The sequence below is a fragment of the Papaver somniferum genome, unplaced genomic scaffold (genome assembly GCF_003573695.1).
Source record: "Papaver somniferum cultivar HN1 unplaced genomic scaffold, ASM357369v1 unplaced-scaffold_32, whole genome shotgun sequence".
Lineage (NCBI taxonomy): Eukaryota > Viridiplantae > Streptophyta > Magnoliopsida > Ranunculales > Papaveraceae > Papaver > Papaver somniferum.
In genome coordinates this window covers 4,616,102-4,641,941 of record NW_020643262.1, presented here as the reverse complement: position 1 = coordinate 4,641,941, position 25,840 = coordinate 4,616,102, and the positions used below count along the sequence as shown (strand labels likewise).

At 37.1% G+C, this 25,840-nt stretch overlaps 1 protein-coding gene across 1 annotated transcript; it reads right to left on the bottom strand.

Annotated features, from left to right (window-relative positions):
- Window positions 1–11,870: 11,870 nt before the first annotated feature.
- On the bottom strand, window positions 11,871–16,203 carry LOC113341914. Its single transcript, XM_026586621.1, has 3 exons — window positions 13,962–16,203; window positions 12,829–13,785; window positions 11,871–12,520 (listed from the first exon to the last, which is right to left on the bottom strand). The coding sequence occupies exons 1-3, from the start codon at window positions 16,201–16,203 to the stop codon at window positions 11,871–11,873; spliced, it is 3,849 nt and encodes a 1,282-aa protein (XP_026442406.1).
- Between the last annotated feature and the right edge of the window lie 9,637 nt (window positions 16,204–25,840).

The following is a 25,840-nucleotide window of genomic DNA, read 5'->3' as shown; positions in this document are numbered from 1 at the left end:
TTTTGGATCGTAGAAACTCTTAGTTGTGGGTGAGATCAGCTAAGGGAATCAAGTGCGCAGTATCCTGCTGGGATCAGAGGCGTAGGAGCATAACTGTACCTTGGATCAGTGGGAGATTGATTGGGGTTCGAATACAGTCCAGTCTGAAGTTAGCTTGGAGTAGGCTAGTGTCTGTAGCGGCTTAACACAGTGTGTGTTCAATCTGGACTAGGTCCCGGGGTTTTTCTGCATTTGCGGTTTCCTCGTTAACAAAATTTCTGGTGTCTGTGTTATTTCATTTTCCGCATTATATTGTTTATCTTTATAATTGAAATAATACAGGTTGTGCGTTAGATCATCAATTAGAGTAATCCAACCTTTTGTTGTTGATTGTCATTGATTGATCCTTGGAAATTGGTCTTTGGTACCATCTAAGTTATTCCTTGTGTTTGATTATAAATCGTAGTTCTTGCTTGAGTAAATCAAATCAAGAGAGAGATATAAATTCGTTGATATACATTTAATTGATTGAGTATTGTTGATTCTCTTAAAAGTATATTCGAGTTTGTCCATACAGATTGCTAAGCGAAATATTGGGTGGTGTTGTTAGACCCCAGCTTTTTCAATTGGTATCAGAGCAGGCAAACACGTTCAAGACCTTACAAGTCTGTGTTTGTAGCGATCTGACTCTATGGACAGAGGTGCTATCTCTATTAACGTAGCACCAGTCTTCGATGGCTCAAACTACCCATGGTGGAAAGTTGTTATGTGTTCGTTTCTTCAAGGACGTGATTTTCGAACTCGAGTACGTGTCGTTAAGGGCTATAATCCTCCGGTAAATACAGAAGGCGATGTATCTCTACTTAAGGATGTTGGTAGTTACAATCCTGAAGAATCTCTTGCTGCAATGCAAAACTCTGACGGATTGAATGCTATCAGACAAGCCATTACCCCAAATCTTCAGAACTATGTGTCTACTTGTACTAATTCTAAAGATGCCTAGGATATCTTAGAAATTGTGTTTGAAGATAATAGATACGTTTCTACGAAGCATGCAATCGATGGAGGAAATAACCTCAATACCCTCTCAAAAAATGCTTCTTATGAAAAGGTAAAAATTCTTGATCAAATTTCTTCTCAAACCATTGCCTTCAATGCCGTTTCCGACACAAGTAAAACCTCTAAATTGTCTTGGCCTGATGAGTGTTGCTCAAATGGTGAATGGTTGGATAAACCATTATTAACAGAAAGGATCAATGAATTTGTAAAGAGAAGCATCATATGTGATAAAAATCCACTGTTAGCTCTTGCTGCTAATGATTCTAAGAAAGAAAAATCCTTATGTGTCAACATTTTGAATACGTATGATGGATGTGATGAACCCTCAGCTCATGCAGCAGAAACATCCACCGACTCAAAATCTGATTCATAAATTGAGTCTGACGCAGAGATTTTTGAATTCTTGAATAAAGAGGTTCTTCAAGAAAATATTCAATTAAAAGCTTCATTGAAGAGACTAGAATCATTAATCCAGGTGAAAGATTTTGAGATAGAGTGGCTTAATGATAAACTCACCAGAACCATTGCTTTAAAGGAAAAAGAGACTAATACTCTCAAGGATGATCTACAAAGATTATCAGGAAGCTCTGACAAAATCTCAGCAATGTTATTTGGTCAGAAATCCTTTGGAAATACAAATGGTTTAGGATTTAAAAGTAAGACTGCAGACATTGTCAACCCCATTGTTTCTACTTGTCGTAGAAAAATAAAGGTCGTCAGTTGCGATAAACAGAAGGCACTTCAACAAGACAAAGGATCCTTGATTTGTTCGTTTTGTGGAAATGCAAATCATGTTCAAAGTAAGTGTTGGAGATTCAAGAGGAACAACAAAAGAATTTCTAGACTGCAAAGGAACATACAAAAAATGAATCTGGATAATCAACATGGGTCTCAGAAAACCAGTGCTTCCAGAGTTAGAAGAGGTAGGAAATATATTTATACAACAAACCTTGGTAAACCACTATGTGGTAAACAAGGGGAGCTTTTGGCTCAAAACGTCTCTATCTAACCTCATAGACGTTCGCATCCTCATCTTTAACTTGAGAAAATGGGGTTTTGTGTCTTTCTGTCTCAAGTAATATTTTCTTGGTTAAATTTTTTTGTTTAACTATATAAATAATGAACTACAAAAGTCTTGTTGTCTAGGGTTTTAGTCGTTCGTAAACGTTGTGTTATTTCCCAAAGGAATGTTGTTTCATGGCTCCTGTAACTAGAGGCAGCACAAGCAGGGATGCAGTTGAAGCAGCTAGCGTACGTCGGTGTACAATAATTTCCTCCACAAGGGTGAATAAAGTGAAGGATGCGATGAATGGTAAAGGACCTTCCTCAAACTGGTTCTTGTCCTTTTATCAAAGTGATGTTAACTTCAGGAACCTGGTAAAGGAATTCATCAGCAAAAGAAACGATTTAAAATCTCAAACCGCTTCGTCTTTGGAAGAACTAATTCACTATGAACGGATGTTGTCTCTAACAACGAACACTGTACGTAAACTGAAAAGAAAACTTAGTAACTTGACAGTTATTTCCAAAGAGTTGGAGGAATTTAATGATCCCATTATCAATGGGTTTTTCAACAACGAGAATGAATTCTCTGAAGAGGCCTTGGGAAAGCTTCATGTTGCCTAGTATGTCTTCTTTTTTGCTTAGTTGGAAGAATAACTAGTGCTTGAATAGCAATGATTGTGACCACACATAGCTATTATCTTTCATCTTCTTATTTTTTAGGTTTATTGGTATTAAATTTTAAAAATATTTGGAGGATGATGTTTTTGCAGTATTAATCTTCATGATTTGATATATTGCAATTTGTTATGGGATATTGGTGTTTACGTCCGTGAACTATGTTTATCCCATACTCTGTCAAAAAGTAAAGTCGTTTGTGATCGGTATTCATGTACTGGTAAAAGAATGAATAGACTTTTGAAAAATACAAAAGTTAAGCCTATACTGTCAAACATTTGATGGAAGATAGGTTAAAATATTTTGTTTTCAATGATTATGTCTATTAATTGTCGTTATGCAAATAGTGATTGAAGATAGAATGAATCCTTGTGTATTCCACAGTATTGATCATCCCTGATCCATATTTTTATGTATTACTGTGAGGCCCGGTAATGCATTTTATGTTGAGAACTAAACAACCAAGTTGATTTATTAGCTTAGTTGGTGTTCCGTGAAATATGTTATGTCGAGCATATTGAACTAAATTAATCATCTTGTTTGGTTATTTAGTTATTGCTCCGTAAGTTTTCTTATGTCGAGAAAAACAAATGACAATTAAATTGATTACTTTTGTGATTAGTTTGGTTGTTTATTCCAATTAGATTAATTATGGGTTCTCTTGTAATTAATATAGTTGAGGATTTTCATGTCTCCATAAGTTCTCTTATGTTGAGCATAATCAATTGAATTGATCACCTATTGTGTTTAATTCGATTGTGTATTCCGATTAAATTAATCATAGGTTTACTTGTGATTAATTTGATTGAGTTTTTTGGATATAGAAAATCATTCTCATGGTTTTTGGTGTCCAATAAAATCCTTTTTTTCTTTGAAATTAAGGCCGCTCTTGTTGTTCTTTCGGGAATGACATCAAATGGGGGAGAGTTCTTTTGAACTTGTGCTTAATGGTCATATCTTGAGGGGTGTGCGGCTGTGGAATATTAGAGGGGTTATCCTGTATCTTTAAACTCCTTGATGAATGCATTTAGCTTCGGCTTTATGATTGCATCTAAATTAGTTGGTATGTATTCTTTTCTTTTGTCATGAAATGTCTCTCTCGGAAATTTCATTATGATCTCGTTCTTGTACCTTTGCCAATTTTATTGACAAAAAGGGGGAGAATTAATATGTAGTTCATACTACAAATACATATGGTTTTCGGATCATTATGTAAGGGGGAGTGGTTTCCATGTGAGATGGAGTATTGACTAAAGGGGAGTGATACATATCACCATAGTATTATTGTTGAAGTTGTGATACAATAGAATTTTGACACTGTGTAATAATACTATGACACTGTATAAGAATGATCGAGATCTATGTTTTCTCATTGATATAGCTACGGATCTTCAACAACGGTGATGCTAAACTTACAACCTTTGGGATCATTGAAGTACTTGGAAGTGATGAAAATTTCGAGGAATGTTGAAGATTAGACACGTGGAATAGGAGCTACTAAAGTTTCTTTATCTTTTTTGCATTCTATATGTATTGATAGTTTTGTCACTAAAATTGACAAAGGGGGAGATTGTTAGAGCATTGCTCGGTCGACCTCGCATGCGTTGCTATCTCAAGCATGTTTGTCAATGTTAGTGATCAAAACTATAAGTCTTGATTTCTAGTCTATTATAGCCAAGTCTCGGACTAGGATAGAAAGTGTAGTTGAGCTTAAGGACTTCAGCGATTCATCATACAAGCAGAAGAAGTACTCAAGGAACCGGTGGAACTTCTCGAAGAAAAGGTATGTGAAGACTTGAACTTATCTATCACTCAAAAGTCTATCTACTCTATCTCATACTCTTCAAGACAAGAAGTCGTATGCTATATATATAGACTTGGATTATACACATTTGGTATTTCGATCCGAGTATATCTCGCGTATCTATATCTCGAAATATGTTGGTAAGCTTTTCGCTTAGATCAAGTTTATCTTTACCTAGTGACGAAAGTCATGTTATGTTTCAATCATCTTGAAAATTGCTTTAACGAGAAATAATATAACAAATGTATAACGTCCTCTAAGAATGTTTCAATGATTGAAATGAGAGTTTAGATTACATAACCAATGGTGGACATAAGCATTATTGTGGAAACACATTTATGTATAAGTCCTATTCCTTGAACCAAAGATTGCGAACTTTGTTGATCAAGAGAACCGGAAGAATGGCGTGAGCCAAGTCCGCGAACTTCCGAAGTTCTCAAACCCGTGAATTTCTGCTGGAGTTAACAAATTACTTGCGTGAAGCTAAGTCCGCGAACCCAGTCCGCGAATCGGCGAAGTTATCATACCCGAGAATTTATGTTGGAGTTTGTAAACTCTGCCCGGTAACTTAAGTCCGCGACCGTAGTCTGCGAACTTGAGAAGGTTATGTATCTGAAGATGATTTCTGAACTTAAACTTAAAAAGACTAAGGAATGCAGTTTGCAAACCGCGGCTATAAAAGTTCATGAACCGATTCAAGTGAATCAAATCATCTTTGCTTCAATTGTGTCTTGTGTAGTACATAATATTTCCTTGCAGTTGAACAACTCTCTAACTAGTTCACTTGAGTCATTTGAACTAGTTATGGTGAATAGGAACATGGTAGATATGAAATGCTCATATGGCTAACCTTTTGGTTAACTATTATTGAACCAACAAGTGCGTACGTTTGGGTACGGTTAACAAACCTAGAAGCGTGCATTGTCAAGTATGTGTAACAAGCTAAGTTTTCGATCTAACGGCTGAGAAATATTAGCTTGAATCTAAATCAGGTTTTCATCTAACGGTGAATATTGAATGCTTTGTTACTAAGCTAACATTGATTTCAAACCCTGATTTGAAAGACTATATAAAGGAGACATCTAGTATTGTGCAAAACTGATCCCCACACCTTACGTGTGATACTAGTTTGCATACTAGAATCGATTATCCTTTAACCTTTGGATTTCTTCTTCTAAAACCAGGTTAACGACTTAAAGACTTCATTAGGATTGTGAATCCAGACCGATACTACTTTTATCGTAGTTGTGTTATCTGATCTTGCATCTTCTATCGTACGAGTACAATCAAATTGATTGGCTTGAGATTTATATCTCCGATAGGAAAGATATAAAAAGTAATCACAAACATCTTCGTCTCATTGTTTGTGATTCCGCAACATCTTGTTTCGCTACCATACGATTAAGATTGTTGTGAGGTGATTGATAACTCTAGATTGTTCTTCGGGAATATAAGACCAGATTATCAATTGGTTCCTGTTCACCTTGAATATTATCAAAAGACGGAACAAAACCTTTAGGGTTTATCTGTAGGAGACATATTGATCCTTTGATAGACTTGTATGTGTGAGACATATTTGTTTATTGTCAAAGCCTGTGATTTTGGATCGTAGCAACTCTTAGTTGTGGGTGAGATCAACTAAGGGAATCAAGTGCGCGGTATCCTGTTGGGATCAGAGGCGTAGGAGCATAACTGTACCTTGGATCAGTGGGAGATTGATTGGGGTTCAACAACAGTCCAGTCCGAAGTTAGCCTGGAGTAGGCTAGTGTCTGTAGCGGCTTAATACAGTATGTGTTCAATCTGGACTAGGCCTCGGGGTTTTTCTGCATTTGCGGTTTCCTCGTTAACAAAATTTCTGGTGTCTGTGTTATTTTATTTTTCGTATTATTATATTGTTTATCTTTATAATTGAAAAAATACAGGTTGTGTGTTAGATCATCAATTAGAGTAATCCAACCTTTGGTTGTTGATTGTCATTGATTGATCCTTGGATATTGGTCTTTGGTACTATCCAAGTTATTCCTTGTATTTGATTAGAACTCGCAGTTCTTTCTTGAGTAAATCAAATCAAGAGAGAGAGATATAAACTCGTTGATATACTTTTAATTGATTGAGTCTTGTTGATTCTCTTAAAAGTATATTCGAGTTTGTCCATATAGATTGCTAAGCGAATATTGGGTGGTGTTGTTAGACCCCCGCTTTTTCAGTAGGTTTTACTACTCATCTTCTTTGAGAAATTTCCTACTACTTTTAGTGTTGTTTCTTCCCAAATAGAGATTTGAATTCCCTGATTTGTCTTTGTGTTGTTATTGGATTGCTCCATATGAATTGAATTATGTTTTTCTATCATGAATTATGAAATTAGATTGTTTGGTTTTGAAAAGAAAATACCTAATTTCAAATGATGGGTCTCACTGATTTCTTTTGGAATTTAAGATGTTTGTAAAAAATGCTTCTTAGAACCTTAGTTCTATTTACTACGAATTTGTATGGTTCATTGTTAAAAAATCTATTTTGCTTGCCATTTTACGTTAATGAATGACCAACTTATTTTGTGTCCTTACTGATGTCAAGGATGAGTGTTGCTGATTTTTATGGAGTGACAATTAACTCCATGTGCATATTCCATTGTTCTTATGCATGAATTTGTGTTGATATGGCAATTGATTAAAAATCAGTTGTGTTCAATTGTGAATGAAACTTGCTCTCATAGTGATAAAACAAGTTGTTTACGAAAAATCTTATTGAGTTCATGTCTTTCGTTAGTTGGAATATAATTCCATCTTATGTCGGATAATGATTCCCGATATAGAGAAATGGGTAATGATCCCCATGGGAACTTAGCTTCCCGACCATCGATGGCGGCTGTCCGTGTCGATAAATGGTAGGTGGGTGTAGGAACCAAGATTTTCGTGCCGTGGATTCAATGTATCGAAATCTAAATGAATGGATTTGTCGAAAACTTCTTTGGTGTTGTGAATATATTTGTTGAATACATTGTTTACTATTCGAAGTTTATCGTCGCTTCTTTACTTTTAATCCCCTATGTTTTTCCGAGATTTCTTCCGCATATCTTTGAGGATGGGAACGTAAGCCTATTGAGACGTCATCTCACCCCAATTGACGTTTTTCAAATTTTATCGAAGGACGAAGCAAGTGAGGAGTCTTTAGTTTAAGCGTGCATTGCTTCTTGTTTCATTTCCATGTATTTTGATGTTTCCAATAAATATGGGAGACTTAGACACATGAGATACTATCCTTGAAGTTTTTTTTTATAAATTTGAAAGGATTTTATGTTGAATGGTGATTGTCTTTTAAGGCTATATTTAAACTTAATGTTGAAAATACCATGTTTTCTGACACATTTTTCTGCACCCTGTAGACTGTGAAACTGGCACCAATAGGTAAGGATTTAGCGACACATTCTTAATGAAAAAAGTTCCTTTATGTATTGTATACAATGGGTTCAAAGGGCTTAGTGTTCCGAATTATCGTTTAGGATTTCTGGCCTACAACGTCCAGTAGACAAGATCTGGAAACTGCAGGTTCGCAGTTCTGTGACCATCTTAGCACGCCCATTTCGCATACCAAATAAACTCGGAAATTAGATTTTTCATGTGCATTTGAAAGATGAGTCTGTCTAGTTTTAAAATTGGGGTCAAGCTTTGAATTTGGACTCTTTACGAGGTCCGTGGAGTCTTAGCAAGTGACACTGCCAGGGATTGATTTCTGCGGCATTTTTGCCCAGATTTGTGTTGTGTACATTTTGGAATTCTTTTTTTTTTTTTGTTTAAGCCTTATTCTTTCCATCTGTTAGGTTGTTAACAATACATTAAATCATGTGAGTTAGTCCTGGTTATCAAATTGTAGGAACAAAATGTAAGCCAAGAAGTAAGTTTAGGCTTCGATACCCGCCCGTAACCTCTAAAATTTGGGTTAATCCATGATCGGAATTTTGGGGTGTTACAACAATTTTCCACCAAAAGTAATTAGAGCCATCGAAGACTGGTGGTACGTTAATAAAGATAGCACCTCCGTCCATAAAGTCAGATCGCTACAAACACAGACTTGTAAGGTCTTAAATGTGTTTTCCTTCTCTGATACCAATTGAAAAAGCGGGGGTACAACAACCACACCCAATATTTCGCTTAGCAATATGTATGGACAAACTCCAATATACTTTCTAGAGAATCGACTAGACAGTCAGACTCAATCTAGATAAAAAGTATATCAAAGAGTTTATATATCAATCTCTCGATTTGATATATACTCAAGCAAATAGAAATCTGCGAATCTTTATCAAATACTGGAGAGATAACTTGGATGGTACCAAAATATCCAAGTGTCAATCAATTTAAATCAACAACCAAAAGGTCGGATATTCTAATTGATTGAACAACGCACAACCTGTGATATTTCAATTATATAACAAAATATAATGCGTAATAGAAATAACACAGACTCCAGAATGTTGTTAATGAGGAAACCGGAAATGCAGAAAAACCCCGGGACCTAGTCCAGATTGAACACACACTGTATTAAGCCGCTACAGACACTAGACCACTACAAACTAACTTCGGTCTGGACTGTAGTTGAACCCCAATCAATCTCACACTGATCCAAGGTACAGTTATGCTCCTACATCTCCGATCCCAGCAGGATGCTACGCACTTGATTCCCTTAGCTGATCTCACCCACAACTAAGAGTTGTTACGACCCAAAGTCGAAGACTTTAATAAATAAATCTGTATCACACAGAAAAATCTATAATGATAGATAAATACGTCTCCCACATATATACCTACAAGTTTTGTTCCGTCTTTTGATAAATCAAGGTGAACAAGAACCAATTGATAACCCAGACTTATATTCCCGAAGAACAGCCTAGTATTATCAATCACCCCACAATAATCTTAATCGACGCGGCGAAAGAAGATATTTTGGAATCACAAACGATGAGACGAAGATGTTTGTGACTACTTTTATATCTTTCCTATCGGAGATATCAATCTCAATCCAATCCTTACACAATCATTCGATAGAATATGCAAGATCAGATCACACAACTGCGATAAAGTAGTATCGGTCTGGCTTCACAATCCCGATGAAGTCTTTAAGTCGTTAACCTAAGAAGAAACCAAAGGTTAAAGGAGAATCGACTCTAGCTTACACAACTAGTATCACACGTAAGGTGTGGGGATTAGGTTTCCCAGTTGCTAGAGTTCTCCATTATATAGTCTTTTAAATCAGGGTTTGCAATCAATGTTAGCTTGGTAACAAAGCATTCAATATTTACCGTTAGATGAAAACCTGATTAGATTCAAGCTAATATATTTCAAACGTTAGATCGAAAACTTAGGTTGTTACACACAAATGAAATGCACGTTTCTAGGTTTGTGTAACCGTACCCAAACATGTACATTTGTTGGTTCAACAATAGTTAACCAAATGGTTAGCCATATGAGCATTCACATCAACCATATTCTTCTTCACCGTAACTAGTTCAAGTGACTCATATGAACTAGTTAGAGAGTTGTTCAATTGCAAGGAAATCTTTATGTAACTACACAAGACACAATCGAAGATAAAACGATTTGATTCAGTCGAATCGGTTTATGAACTTTATAGCCACGGTTTTCAATTAGCATTCCTTAGTTTATATAAACATGAGTTCACTAACAATCGTCTTTAGATATAACCTAACTCAATTTTGCGGACTGGGTTCGCGGACTTAAGTTCCCGGAAGGAGTTCTCAAACTCCAGCAGATTTTCTCAGGTCGAGAACTTCCGCTAGTTCGCGGACTTAGTTCACGGCTCTTGTTCCGGTTCTCTTGATCAAAAAATTTCGCAAACTTCAGTTCAAGGAATAAGGACTTACACATATATGTGTCTCCACAACAATGCTTGTATCCATCATTGATTATATAATCTAAACTCTCATTTCAATCATTGAAACATTCTCAGGGGACGTTATATAGTTTTTGTTCACAAACCATTTTTCGTCAGAGCAATTTTCAAAGTGATTGAAACATAACATGACTTTCGTCACTAGGTAAAGATGAACTTGGTTAAAACGAAAGCTTACCAACACATATTTCGAGAAATAGATAGGCGAGTTAAACTCGGCTCGAAATACCAAATGTGTATAATCAAAGTCTATATAGCAAAACGACTTTTGTCTCAAGATAGAAGATAGAGTAGATAGACTTTTGAGTGATAGATAAGTTCAAGTCTCCACATACCTTTTTGTCGATGAAGTTCCACCAGTTCCTTGAGTAGTTCTTCGTCTTGTATGATGATCCGCCATGGAGTTCTTGAGCTCAACTACACTTTCTATCCTAGTCCGAGACTTAGCTATAGTAGACTAGAAATCAAGACTTATAGTTTTGATCACTAACATTGAAAAACATGCTTGAGATAGCAATGCATGCGAGTTCGACCGAGCAATGCTCTAACAAAATGCTTTTCAATATTTCGGACCAGGATCACCTTGATCATCAAGGAATATCTTTGAACAATAAATGATAAGAGTTATGTACATGTTCAAATATGTCGACATCTGAAAGCTTCTCATCTTTACAAACCCAAAACCCTAATTCACACATACCATGAAGAAATGTGTGAACCATGGATATGTTTTTGTTCATGAAAACGATTAAATCATAACTCCAATATATGTTGTGACCGGTTATAACATGATTCCCAATATAGGCTATAATGAGTTACACTTTGCTCCAAAAAGTAGGTTGTGATCGGTTACACCTTGCTTCCCAAATTAACTTGTGACCGTTACACCTTGCTTCCCAAAGGTAGCTTGTGACCGGTTACAACTAACTTCCCAATCCATCTTGTGACCGATTATATCTTGGTTCCCAAAGTAACTTGTGACTGGTTACAACTTGAATTCCAATATATCCTATGATTGGTTACACCTTGAATTCCAAAGTTACTTATGACCGATTCCAACTAGCTATATGTCATAGGCTATGACCGGTTATACCTCAAGTCTCAACAAAGTTAAGATAGGTTCTACCATAGTCATTGGCGCAGCGTATCAACGGTGATTCAGCTCAATCTAGAAATATAGGTTAAAATTTCTAGAGACCTGACTTCTTGAATCGAAGAGTTCAATCAAATTCGATGCAAGGCTCTTGAATTGATGACAGAATCAAATCAATGCAAGGCTTTAGAGAAAACTCTAGCGTATTATCTCTTAAAAACTGAATGAATAAAACTATCTTACAATCCCTTATTTATATGAACCTATCTTTCCTAAAAATCAAACATCTAAGAAAAGGAATTATAAAAGAAAAAGGAAATCTAAAAAGACCAAAATTAGGAAAGGTATCAAGATGCTGCATCAGGTCCCGCCGGGGAAGAAGGATTCGACCACGAATCTGGAACTGGGTCTGGTGGAACAAAACGTGATAAATAACGAACATTGAAGACATCCGAAGTGTTGATGTTTGCTGGAAGTTGTAGGCGATAAGCATTGTCATTAATTCGTTCCACAACTGTGACAGGACCTATTTTCTTTGCCTTGAGTTTATTATAAGCATGAGCCGGCATTCGATCTTTAGTGAGAAATACCCAAACTTGATCACCTACTTCGAAGAGAACACGACGGCGACGAGAATCAGACGCAGCTTTGTACTTTGAGGAGGATGACTCGAGATTGGTAATAACCTTCGTATGAATCGTATGAATGTTGTCTACAAAATCATCAGCTACACCATGAAGACGTGTACGGTCTGGAAGAGTAGATAAATCCAAAGGACCACGAGGGAGAAGACCATAAACGACCTGAAATGGACTGAACCCTGAACTTCTATTAAGTGAATGATTATGATCAAACTCTGCTTGAGGAAGCTTTGAGTCCCAAGTTTTAATAGAATCTCCCACAAGGCAGCGAAGCAAATTCCCCAAAGATCTATTGGTCACTTCTGTTTGACCGTCCGTTTGAGGATGATAAGCGGAACTCATGTCAAGGCTGGTTCCTAGTAATTTCCATAAAGACCTCCAAAAATGTCCTAAGAATCGAGAATCCCGATCAGAAACGATGGAAGTTGGCAATCCATGGAGTCTGTAAACCTCTCGAAAAAAAGTGTTGCGACTTGGACTGCATCTGAAGTCTTTTTACATGGAATGAAGTGCACCATCTTGGAGAAACGATCAACAATGACAAAGATTGAATCGAAACCCTTTTGTGTACGAGGAAGACCCATCACAAAGTCCATACTGATGTCCGTCCATGGTTGTGTTGGAATAGGGAGAGGAAGGTATAGACCGGCATTCGTGGAATGACCTTTTGATGTCTGACACACTGTGCAACGTTCGACAAAACGCTCAACATCACGTCTCAATGCAGGCCAAAAATAAGACTGAGAAAGTAAATACAACGTCCGGTCGCGACCAATGTGTCCTTCATTATGTGTTTCAGCAACAAGTTTAAGACGGAGGCTGCAGTCTGGAATGCAAAGACGACTGTCTCGAAAAAGAAAGCCATCGTGCATAGTGAAATCTCGAGAAAGACCATTCTGTACGTCAAGAAGAACTCGACCAAAGAAGTCATCAGACTCATACAAATCAGCAAAGGTGGAAAATCCCGGAACTGATACATGAAGAACGCTCAGCAAAGAATGGCGACGACTCAGGGCATCAGCAACTCGATTAGAAACACCTGACGTGTGTTTGATAACAAACGTAAATTGTTGCAAGTAAGATATCCATGATGCGTGACGAGCTGAGATTTTATCTTGACTGTTCAGGTGTTTTAAAGCATCATGATCTGTGTAAAGAACAAATTCTTTATGGAAAAGATAATGTCTCCAGTGTTTGATTGCTTGAACCACTGCATAAAATTCCACATCGTAAGTACTATAACGTAGACGAGCTCCAGCCAGTTTTTCACTGAAGAAGGCAATAGGTTTGTTGCGTTGGCTCAAGACAGCACCAATGCCCAACTTAGAAGCATCACTATGAAGTTCAAAAACTTGAGTAAAATCTGGAAGAGCTAGAATAGGTGCTGATAACAATTTCGTCTTAATGATCTCAAAAGCTGTAGTTGCTTCGGCAGTCCAAGTGAAGACACTATCATGACGAATACAATCAGTGATAGGTGCCATCAAACTGCTAAATTGCGGCACAAATCTTCGATAAAAAGATGCTAGACCATGAAAACTTCGAGTTTCAGATAAAGTAGTAGGAGTAGGCCAAGATTTTATTGCTTCTACCTTGCTCGGATCGACGGCTAGACCTTGTGCTGAGACGATGTATCCAAGGAAGTGAACCTCAGGAGAGCCAAACTCACACTTTTTTGTGTGGCAAATAGTCGATCTCGACGGAGAACAAGAAGTACTTCTCTTAAGTGTGCAAGATGTTCAGTGAAGGACTTACTAAATATGAGAATATCATCAAAATAAACAACTACAAACTTACCTATGAAGGGCCGAAGAGATTGATTCATAACACGCATGAAAGTGCTTGGTGCATTGGACAAGCCAAAGGGCATGACAAGCCATTCAAAAAGTCCTTCGCGAGTTTTAAAAGCCGTCTTCCATTCATCTCCTGGGCGGATCCGTATCTGATGATAACCACTTCGAAGATCCAGTTTAGAGAAAATCGTTGCAGCTCCAATTTGATCTAATAGATCGTCGAGACGGGGAATGGGAAATCTATAGCGTACTGTAATTTTATTTATAGCACGGCTGTCGACACACATCCTCCAAGATCCATCCTTCTTTGGTATAAGCAAAGCTGGGACTGCACACGGACTCAAGCTTTCACGTAAATATCCCTTCAACACAAGTTCCTCAACCTGTCGTCTAAGTTCTTCATGCTCACTCGGACTCATACGATAATGAGCTCTATTAGGAAGAACAGCATCTGGAATTAGATCAATATGGTGTTGAATATCTCTGAGTGGAGGAAGGCCGGGTGGTAACTCATTAGGAAAAACATCCTGAAACTCTTCCAATAGTCTTTGAAAATGTTCTGGAGGTGACGGCAAAGACTTTCTGACAACCGAATTGATCAATATTAGAACATATCTTTCTTCGCGAAGTGTTTCTTCAAAAGCTTTTTGCTGCAAGAAAAGGACTGGAGCTGATGGTGTATGTTGTTTCTCGGGCAAAGAAGGTTGTAGAGTGAAATTGCGATTATTGTAACGAAAACTGTAGGTATTACGATAGCCATCATGTTGTACTCGAAGATCAGATAACCAAGGACGTCCTAAAAGTAGATGGCAAGCATCCATTGGAGCAATATCACAATGAATTTGATCCTTATACGAATCTCCCACCGAAAAAGAAATCAATGCTCGTCGAGTTATGAGTACATCAGTATTCCGATCCAACCATGCCAACTTGTAGGGGTTAGGATGTAGTTCTGTTGATAATTGAAGTTTGGTTACAACCTCCTCAGCAATGACGTTTTCACTACTACCAGAATCAATTATGAAGTTACACACCTTGCCTCCAATAGTACACTTTGAGTGAAAAAGATTATGTCGTTGAGGGTTGATATCTGTTCCACGCGGAGCTAAACACACACGTCGCAACATTAATGCTGGTCCGCTATCTGCTTTAAGAACCTCTACTTCATCCTGTGGCTCTGTAGTTTCCTCATCGTAAATTACTTCAACGTCATTACCAGCAGTGTCAAGGAGGAGGCCTCTTCTGTTTCTAGTGGGGCAGGAAGACTGTCGATGACCTAAATCTCCACAAGAAAAGCAACGAATTGAGTTTGGTCGAGTTTGTCGAGTGTCAAGAGCTGGAACAATGGGTGTGTCTGCTTTGACAGATATAGCGTCATCTGTCGCAGTCGGAGTCTGATTTGGTCGAGAAGAACGAACAGTAGACCATGATGAGAAGGATAATTTAGTTTGCGCCTCAATAGTCAAAGCTTGCTGATGTGCTTCTGACAGTGTTGATGGATGGAAGAGATTGATTGTGTGTTGGATCTGTTGTCGTAATCCTGCTGTAAACCGTGCCACCAGTTGACGCTCAGAGTCTTGTATATCAACTCGATTGAGAAGTAAAAAAAATTCAGTAGAGTAGTCAGCCACAGATCGATTTCCCTGACGGATGGTATGGAGACGCTGAAACATTAGCTGGTCATAATTGTAAGGCAAGAATGTTTTCTTAAGTTTTGATGAAAGTTTATCCCATGACATAATCTTTGGTTTTCCAAGACGTGCACGAGTTGTCTTCAATTGTGTCCACCAGGCAGCTGCTCTGCCACGAAAACGCATTGTTAAGACAGGAACACATTGATCCATTGGAACTCGTTTGAATTCTAGGATTTCTTCTACCGTGACTATCCAATCGAGCAGTTCTTCAGCTGAAGAATTGCCATGAAACTCTGGTATCTCGGTTTTGAAACCCGATTCCCAATGAATATGAGCTGCTGCGTTTGGTACGTTATCTGGTGCTAGAGTACGGTTGGTGTGTAGAGGAGCAAAGGGATTAACGTCGTCTGCAAACGGGTTTTCTTCGTCATCAACATCGTCTCTGGTACTGTTAACGTGAGCAACATGCTCGCGTACGGCTGGTGCTGGTTGTTGAACCAGAAGGGTTTGGAGGGCAGTTGTGATGGAAGCCATCTGGGCTTGTAGCTCAGTAATGGCGTCACGATTGATTTCTGCTGCAGTACGAACTGGTGTTCGACGAGGTCTCACCATTGTAGTGACAGACAAAGAACGTAGCCTGTCTCTGATACCAACCTGGCGCAGCGTATCAACGGTGATTCAGCTCAATCTAGAAATATAGGTTAAAATTTCTAGAGACCTGACTTCTTGAATCGAAGAGTTCAATCAAATTCGATGCAAGGCTCTTGAATTGATGACAGAATCAAATCAATGCAAGGCTTTAGAGAAAACTCTAGCGTATTATCTCTTAAAAACTGAATGAATAAAACTATCTTACAATCCCTTATTTATATGAACCTATCTTTCCTAAAAATCAAACATCTAAGAAAAGGAATTATAAAAGAAAAAGGAAATCTAAAAAGACCAAAATTAGGAAAGGTATCAAGATGCTGCATCAGTCATCTTCCATTGGTCATCCAAAAGATATTCAATGAATAACAAGACCAATCATGATTTCCCTTTCGATTATGAAAATAAGTTCATACATCTAAATCCTTAAACTAATGTAAAGATACATAGTTTTTTAGGATGAAATCACACCTATAATGCACACATAATAAAAAAAACTATATAAAATATATTAATGTCGATGTCGTATTTACGAAGTTACAAAAGATAAGAGTTTATACTATGTTATATGTTTCCTTTATACTTCGATCATACTGTTATGACCAAGTCTCACCACTAGAGTATTATATACAATATATACAGCTTCGCATGTTATGTTTTCAATATAGGACGACTTGAAAGATGCGTTAGGAATGGAAACAAGATCAAGTCAATATTACTAACCACAAGTGAAAGGATGGTGTCTTCGTTGTAGTCGTTACTTCTTCTCATTCTTCAAGTCTTCGGAGTAATACTTGTATGTCTCAACATTCCTAGACTTTCTTTTCTAACCCAAACAAATTTGACTCTAGTATTTAATCAAACGACTCTAGATGAGTTTTGATACTAAAATATGACAATCAAACTTGACATACCATCGCTTGGTGGGTTCAACCGAGCTGTGCTCTAACAATATCCCTTTTTGTCAATTTTAGTGACAAAAATCTTATTACATGTGGGGCTAAACGAATTACAAAATAACTCATTCTTCATATGCTTGATTCCAAGTTTCAACAACACGATAACCTGCATATATTCAATAAATAAATGCCGTTGTTGACATTTGAATAACAAAAGCTTTTACTCCCCTTAAAAGCAAGTTAGGTAAATATTCAATCCGAACATCTTTGTTATTCCCCTTTTGTAGTCTGAAATACTACACAGCATGATGATATGTTTCTCCCCCTTAGTCTATGCTTTACTCTTTCGTTTGATATAACGTTTAAGCACATATGTTCTTTCCTAGTGATTAGAAATCACTTGTTTAATCCATATATTTCCCCCCCCCCTTTTGTCAAAAAAATGACAAAGGTTCGAGCAAACAAAGGACAAACCGAAAGGATCTTACAAAATGGTAAGACTTGTACAACCTATAAGAGTTAAGCACGAAGGTTTCACATACCATTTTAGATAACCAATATTAAAACCGAAACTACAAAAGTAATTTAGTTTCAATATGTTATCCAGGAAACAATTTCCCTGTAATACCCCGATATTCGGCAGTGGTTGGCCGAATGAAATATAAGTAATAACTTGTCCTTTCCTAAACCTGAGGACTTTCCAGCACAATTGGCTCCAGAATTGGCAGAAAACTCTGTAGTTAAGTGTGCTTGGGCGGGAGTAATCCGGGGATGGGTGACCATCCGGGAAGTTTCTGTTGGATTACCGCAGCGATGCTCGTTGAAAACCCCACACTGCCGGATGACCGCAATGGCTAAGTGGGGACAATATCGGTGAAGGGAAGGGTCATTTCAAATGGTATCAGAGCCGACGACGGGTCACCTGCCGAGGGTGAAAAGGTACGCTGGACGAGGTTGTTCCAGGTGCTTCTCATGAAGGGCAGGGAACGTCGGAGATCTTGGCTTGTATATATTCCGGAGGCGAGGATGGGTGGTGGTATTGTAATACCCCGATATTCGACAGTGGTTGGACGAATGGAATATAAGTAATGATTTGTCCTTCTCTAACACCGAGGCCTTTTCAGCACAATTGGCTCCAGAGTTGGCAGATAACTCTGCAGTTAAGCGTGCTCCGGCGGGAGCAATCCAGGGATGGTTGACCTCCCAAAAATTTGTTGACGGATGAACATAGCAATGCCCGTTGAAAAGCCCACACTGCCGGATAACCGCAGTGGCTAAGTGGGGACAGTATCGCTTGAGGAACGGGTCATTATAAATGGTATCAGAGCCGACGACGTGTCACTTGCCGAGGATTGGAAGGTACGCTGGACGGGGTTGGTCCAGGTGTTTCTCATGAGGGGCAGGGAACGTTGGGGATCTGGGATTGTATATATTCTGGAGCCGAAGACAACTCTAATTTAAGGTGGTGGTATTGTAATACCCCGATGTTTGGCAGTGGTTGGCCGAATGGAATATAAGTAATGACTTGTCATTTCCTAACACCGAGGCCCTTTCAGCACAATTGGCTCCAGAGTTGGCAGAAAACTCTGCAGTTAAGCGTGCTCGGACGGGAGTAATCCAGGGATGGGTGACCATCCGGGAAGTTTCTGCTGGACTACCGCAGAGATGCCCATTGAAAACCTCACACTGCCGGATGACCTCAGTGGCTAAGTGGGGACACTATCGGTCGAGGGACGGACATGCCCAAAGTAATTTTCCCTTTAGTTCAACAAATCAACTAAGATATGATTATATGCACAATCGCTTATTTCGACAAGACAAATAAAGATCAGAATTAACTCTATTTCTCTTATCAGGCTCTAATTATTTCAGAAAATAACTTAGACATTTCCCTTTAGACAGGACAAACACTATGTTAGTTAACTAGTTTTTCTTGTCAAGGCATTCGATTAGACTTGAATAACCGAATCCTCCAATTAATATGTCTAACTAAGATCAGAATTAACTTAGTTTCTCTTATCCGAAATCAAATGGACTAAACAAATGACCCAGTAATTTTGTTAAGCCAAAAATAATAGATACAAACCAAAATAATTTGACTTGTCATTATTTTTCTCAACCGTAAGAAATTGAAACAAATATAATCATTATAGCACCGTAATTGCACCGAATTTCGTTAAGCAAAAACACTTGATACCCAACAATAAAGAAGATACCCAATAAATTGACACATTTTTCGTAACCGGAAACAGTTGAATCGTATAAAGCAATCCATGCACAATAATGGAAAATATCAATTGTACCGAAATTTTGTTAAGCAAAAGCAAAATGTATGCAATATAATCAGGCCTTTCTTAAACATGAAAAACAATTAACTAAAAAATAAAATCGTTCCTCAATTTCCGCGACTACTTCTCCCCAGAAAGATATATCATTAAGCGCAATTTCAAATAAGAGTTCTCTCGCAAAAAAAAAAAAAAACAAAAAAAAAGAACAACAACAAAAGAAACCTTTACCTGAGAAAGGTTGAATCGGTTTTAACTAATGCGTGCCAGTAGAAAAAGTTGAAACCCGAAACACATATGTTATGATAAACATAACTTATGTACACATAAATTGACTATCAACATATTGTGACTTTTCACATATGAGTTTCAATCGGAACACCTTATGATCCTTTGGTAAAGCCTACCAACATGGTCTAGAACTTAATCTCGCTAAATTAAAAAGCCAAACAAATCATAAGGGCATTCACCATATGAGATCAAATATTTTGAGGTTAACAAAACCGAAAAAAAATATCTCATAACCGACAGCAAATATATTTAAACATGCAACGCAATCGGAAACTATTAAATAATCGAAACAAAGATTATAAAATGATAATTTTATTTATTCACAATAATAAATATTGATAGTTTTATTCAAATAAAGCTTACAAAATATCGGAATAAATCAACACATTGATTAGCCTATTTACTGAGTATACTGAGAAGTACATTACTCCTTATTTTTAATCCATTCTTGATATTCATCTTCTATAGTTGTTCCTTGATATCCTTCACCTCTCCAAAACTCTGTATCAATTTTCAAGATACCCTATAGAGTTTCCTGAAAAAGCGGGGGTCTAACAACACCACCCAATATTTCACTTAGCAATCTGTATGGACTAACTCCAATATACTTTTCTAGAGAATCAACTAGACAGTAAGACTCAATCTAGATTAAAGTATATCGAGGAGTTAATATATTTCTAGTGATTTGATTTACTCGAGCTAATAGAATCAGCGAGTCTTTAATCAAATACAAGGAACAACTTGGACGGTACCAAAGACCAATATCCAAGGATCAATCAATGACGATCAACAATAAAAGGTTGGATTATTCTAATTGATGATCTAACGCACAACCTGTATTATTTCAATTATAAAGATAAAACAATATAATGCGGAAATTAAAATAACACAGACACGGGAAATTTTGTTAACGAGGAAAGCGCAAATACAGAAAAACCCCGGGACCTAGCCCATATTGAACACACACTGTATTAAGCTGCCACAAACACTAGCCTACTCCAAGCTAACTTCGAACTGTACTGTAGTTGAACCCCAATCAATATCCCACTGATCCAAGGTACAGTTATGCTCCAACGCCTCTGATCCCAGCAGGATACTGCGCACTTGATTCCCTTAGCAGATCTCACCCACAACTAAGAGTTGCTACGACCCAAAATCGCAGGCTTTGACAATAAACAAGTATGTCTCACACAGACAAGTCTATCAAAGGATCAATCTGTCTCCCACAGATAAACTCTAAAGGTTTTGTAAAGTCTTTTGATAATAATCAAGGTGAACAGGAACCAATTGATAATCCGGTCTTATATTCCCGAAGAACATACTAGATTAATTAATCACCTCACAACAATCTTAATCGTATGGTAGCGAAACAAGATGTTGGGGAATCACAAACGATGAGACGAAGACGTTTGTGATTACTTTTTATATATTTCCTATCAGAGATATCAATCTCAAGCCAATCAATATGATTGTACTCGTACGATAGAAGATGCAAGATCAGATCACACAACTACGATAAAAGTAGTATCGGTCTGGCTTCACAATCCCAATGAAGTCTTTAAGTCGTTAACCCGGTTTGAGAAAAGAAAACCAGAGGTTAAAGGAGAATCGAATATAGTATGCAAACTAGTATCACATGTAAGGTGTGGGGATTAGTTTTGCACAATACTAGATGTCTCCTTTATATAGTCTTTCAAATCAGGGTTTGCAATCAATGTTAGCCTAGTAACAAAGCATTCAATATTCACCGTTGGATGAAAACCTGATTTAGATTCAAGCTAATATTTCTCAACCGTTAGATCGAAAACATATCTTGTTACACACACTTGATAATGCACGCTTCTAGGTTTGTTAACTGTACCCAAACGTATGCACTTGTTGGTTCAACAATAGTTAACCAAATGGTTAGCCATATGAGCATTTCATATCAACCATGTTCTTCTTCACCATAACTAGTTCAAATGACTTCAAATGAACTAGTTAGAGAGTTTTTCAATTGCAATGAAATCTTATGTACTACACAAGACACAATTGAAGCAAAGATGATTTGATTCACTTGAATAGGTTCATGAACTTTTATAGCCATGGTTTGCATACTGCATTCCTTAGTCTTTATACGTTTAAGTTCAGAAATCATCTTCAGATATATAACCTTCTTAAGTTCGCACACTAGGTTCGCTGACTTAAGCAAACGGGCAGAGTTTACAAACTCCAACAGAAAATATCGGCAAAAGACCTTCCGTCGGCAAAAAACATATCTTGTTACACACACTTGATAATGCACGCTTCTAGGTTTGTTAAATGTACCCAAACGTATGCACTTGTTGGTTCAACAATAGTTAACCAAATGGTTAGCCATATGAGCATTTCATATCAACCATGTTCTTCTTCACCATAACTAGTTCAAATGACTTCAAATGAACTAGTTAGAGAGTTTTTCAATTGCAAGGAAATCTTATGTACTACACAAGACACAATTGAAGCAAAGATGATTTGATTCACTTGAATAGGTTCATGAACTTTTATAGCCATGGTTTGCATACTACATTCCTTAGTCTTTATACGTTTAAGTTCAGAAATCATCTTCAGATATATAACCTTCTTAAGTTCGCACACTAGGTTCGCTGACTTAAGAAAACGGGCAGAGTTTACAAACTCCAACAGAAAATATCGGCACAAGCCATTCTTCCGGTTTCTCTTGATCAACAAAGTTCGCAAACTTTGGCTCAAGGAAAAAAACTTATACATAAATGTGTTTCCACAACAATGCTTATGTCCATCATTCTTAGAGGACGTTATGTAATCTAAACATATCATGAATTTCGTTACTAGGTAAAGATAAACTTGATCGAAGCGAAAATATTACCAACACATATTTCGAGATATAGATAGGCGAGGGATACTCGGCTCGAAATACCAAATTTGTATAATCCAAGTCTATATATATAGCATACGACATCTTGTCTCAAAGATAGGAGATAGAGTAGATAGACTTTTGAGTGATAGATAAGTTCAAGTCTTCACATACCTTTTTGTCGAGAAGTTCCACCGGTTCCTTGACTAGTTCTTCTTCTTGTATGATGAATCTCCATGAAGTCCTTGAGCTCAACTACACTTTCTATCCTAGTCCGAGACTTATCTATAATAGACTAGAAATCAAGACTTATAGTTTTGATCACTAACATTGAAAAACATGCTTGAGATAGCAACGCATGCGAGGTCGACCGAGCAATGCTCCAAGAATCTCCCCCTTTGTCAATTTTAGTGACAAAACTATCAATACATATGGTGTACAAAAACGATAAAGAAACTTTAGTAGCTCATATTCCACATATCTAATCTTCAACATTCCTCGAAATCTTCGTCACTTCCAAGTACTCCAATGATCCCAAAGGTTGTAAGTTTAGCATCACCGTTGTTGAAGATCCGTAGCTATAACAATGAGAAAGCATTGGTCTCGATCATTGTTATACAGTGTCATAGTATTATTACACAGTGTCAAAGTTCAATTGTATCACAACTTCAACAATAATACTATGGTGATATGTATCACTCCCCCTTACATAATGATCCGAAAACCATATGTACTTGTAGTATGAACTACATATTAATTATCCCCCTTTTTGTCAATAAAATTGGCAAAGGTACAACAACGGGATCCTAATGAAATTTCCGAAAGAGACGTTTCATAGACTGAAAGAAGAATACATACCAACTAATTTAGATGCAATCATAAAGCCTAAGATAAATGCATTCATCAAGGAGTTTTAAAGATACAAGATAACCCCTCTAATATTTCACAGCCGCACACCCCTCAAGATATGACCATTAAGCACAAGTTCAAAAGAACTCTCCCCAATTTGATGTCATTCCCGAAAGAACAACAAGAGCGACCTTAATTTCAAAATAAAATAAGGATTTTAATGGACACCAAAAACCACGAGAATGATTTTGTATATCCAAAAAAATCAATCAAATTAATCACAAGTAAACCCATGATTAATTTAATCGGAATACGCAATCGAATTAAACACAATAGGTGATCAATTCAATTGATTATGCTCAACATAAGCGAACTTATGGATACACGAAAATACTCAACTAGATTAATTACAAGAGAACCCAAATTAATCTACTTAGAATACACAACCAAACTAATCAAAAAAGTAATCAATTTAATTGTCATTTGATTTACTCGACATAAGAAAACTTACGAAGCAATAACTAAATAACCAAACAAGATGATTAATTTAGTTCAATATGCTCGACATAACATATCTCACGGAACACCAACTAAGCTAATAAATCAACTTGGTTGTATAGTGCTCAACATAAGATGCATTACGGAGCCTCACAGTAATACATAAGAATATGGATCAGGGATGATCAATACCGCGGAATACACAAGGATTCATTATATCTTCAATCACTATTTTCATAACGATATTAATAGACATAATCCTTGAAAACAAAATATTTTAACCTATCTTCCATCAAATGTTTGACAATATAGGCTTAAATTTTGTATTTGTCAAAAATCTATTCATTCGTTTACCAGTACGTGAATACTGGTCACAAGCGACTTTACTTTTGACAGAATATGGGAAAAACATAGTTCACGAACGTAAACACCAATATCCCATAACAAATTGCAATATAACAAATCACAAGGATAAATACGGCAAAAACATCATCCTCCAAATTTTTTAGAATTTAAACCAAATAAACCTAAAAAAAAGAAGATGAAAAATAATAGCTATGTGTAGTCACAATTATTGCTATTCAAGCACTAGTTATTCTTCCACTAAACCAAAAAGAAGACATACTAGGCAACAATTGAATCAGATTTCTTTGACCACTTCATACCTTTGAAACGGACCATCAAAGTAAGTATCGCTGATATCCTTGATCTTCTTGACAGTCGAAACACCATGTTCAAGAGTTAAAACATTAGTTTTTCGGTCAACAATGCGAGCAAGATGTCTAGCTTTGGCGCAATCAAGGATAAATTTCTTCTGATTCCTGATTAAGATATTCTGATTATCAAGAATTTTTTCATGTCCATCAATAAGTTGTTTATCTGCAATTGAAGGTTGGGAAGTTCTTTCTTAACCTCACTTTGAACGAGAATTAAATACTTGAAAGATTCTCCAATCCAAGAGTTATACTCTTTTCTTTCGAGCATCTTCTTCAGAACAAAATCTTGAGCTGGATCACATCCTTTTTAGTCTTCCTCCATTGTAGGGTTTACTTCTTCTTTAGGAACAGTATCCATAGACATCCTTTTCGGAGATTAAGAACACATATATGATATATATATATATATATGTTAAGTAGTACACCCTAGATAGAAACCCTCGAGTTCATTGACGAGATACGGACGTCCGTGGGCTAACCCGAACGTATGAACAAAAAGGATGGACCGAACAGGGAAAACTGCACATTGACATTTTCAATGCTTATGAACAGGTTAGAAGAGTCACAACGAAGAAATACTAAAAACTCACACAGAAGCTATCAATCATATAGATAAAAAAATAACTAAATACTTGAGCATCTCTCAATCATCATCCTTGTATATCTCAAGTTAGATACGAGAATGGAACATTCTACTACTAGGTAGCAGAGGTAGACATAGTGTCACCATAGGTACTGAGAGAATAGTTGTGTTTTTCCCCTGGATGTCTGACCACGGTATTTCTTGCCTTCCCTTGGATGTTTTCAAATTTAGAGAAATTTCTCACAGCCCTTCCTGAAATCTCAAGAGAAGAAGCTTTCTGATTAATGAGTCCAGGACCTCTAGAAATAGGTTTTTAGAGGGTTTTCCGAAATGGGTCTCCATACTCTAGACTTAGATTTACTAGAGTTGTTCTTATAAGAACAGGACATGCTTTCATTAGTAGCACAAGAATTTGTACCACTAGAATGCACCAAGGACCTGTAATGATTTCTAGGGAAGAGATCATTCTTATAAGTTGTCTGGTTTCCTGTGGACATAAGGTTCACTGCTGAAGTCGACTGACTATTTGTTCCATTGACAAGAAGCGAAGAAAATTATGAAGTTTAGCAATTTGTTTCCTCCTGGCAAAACAATGGATATCATATTGGTTCCCTTTTCCACATAAA

Bases quoted from the DNA above. Each gene is read 5' to 3' on its own strand.
- LOC113341914 (XM_026586621.1), bottom strand. From the start codon at position 16,203: ATGGTGAGACCTCGTCGAACACCAGTTCGTACTGCAGCAGAAATCAAT. The intron at 13,786-13,961 runs GTAAGTTTGTAG...ACATCGTCTCAG, and splicing joins ATCTCTTCGGCCCTTCATAG to CACAAGGTCTAGCCGTCGAT. The intron at 12,521-12,828 runs GTCATTCCACGA...GGAAATTACTAG, and splicing joins AGTGTGTCAGACATCAAAAG to GAACCAGCCTTGACATGAGT.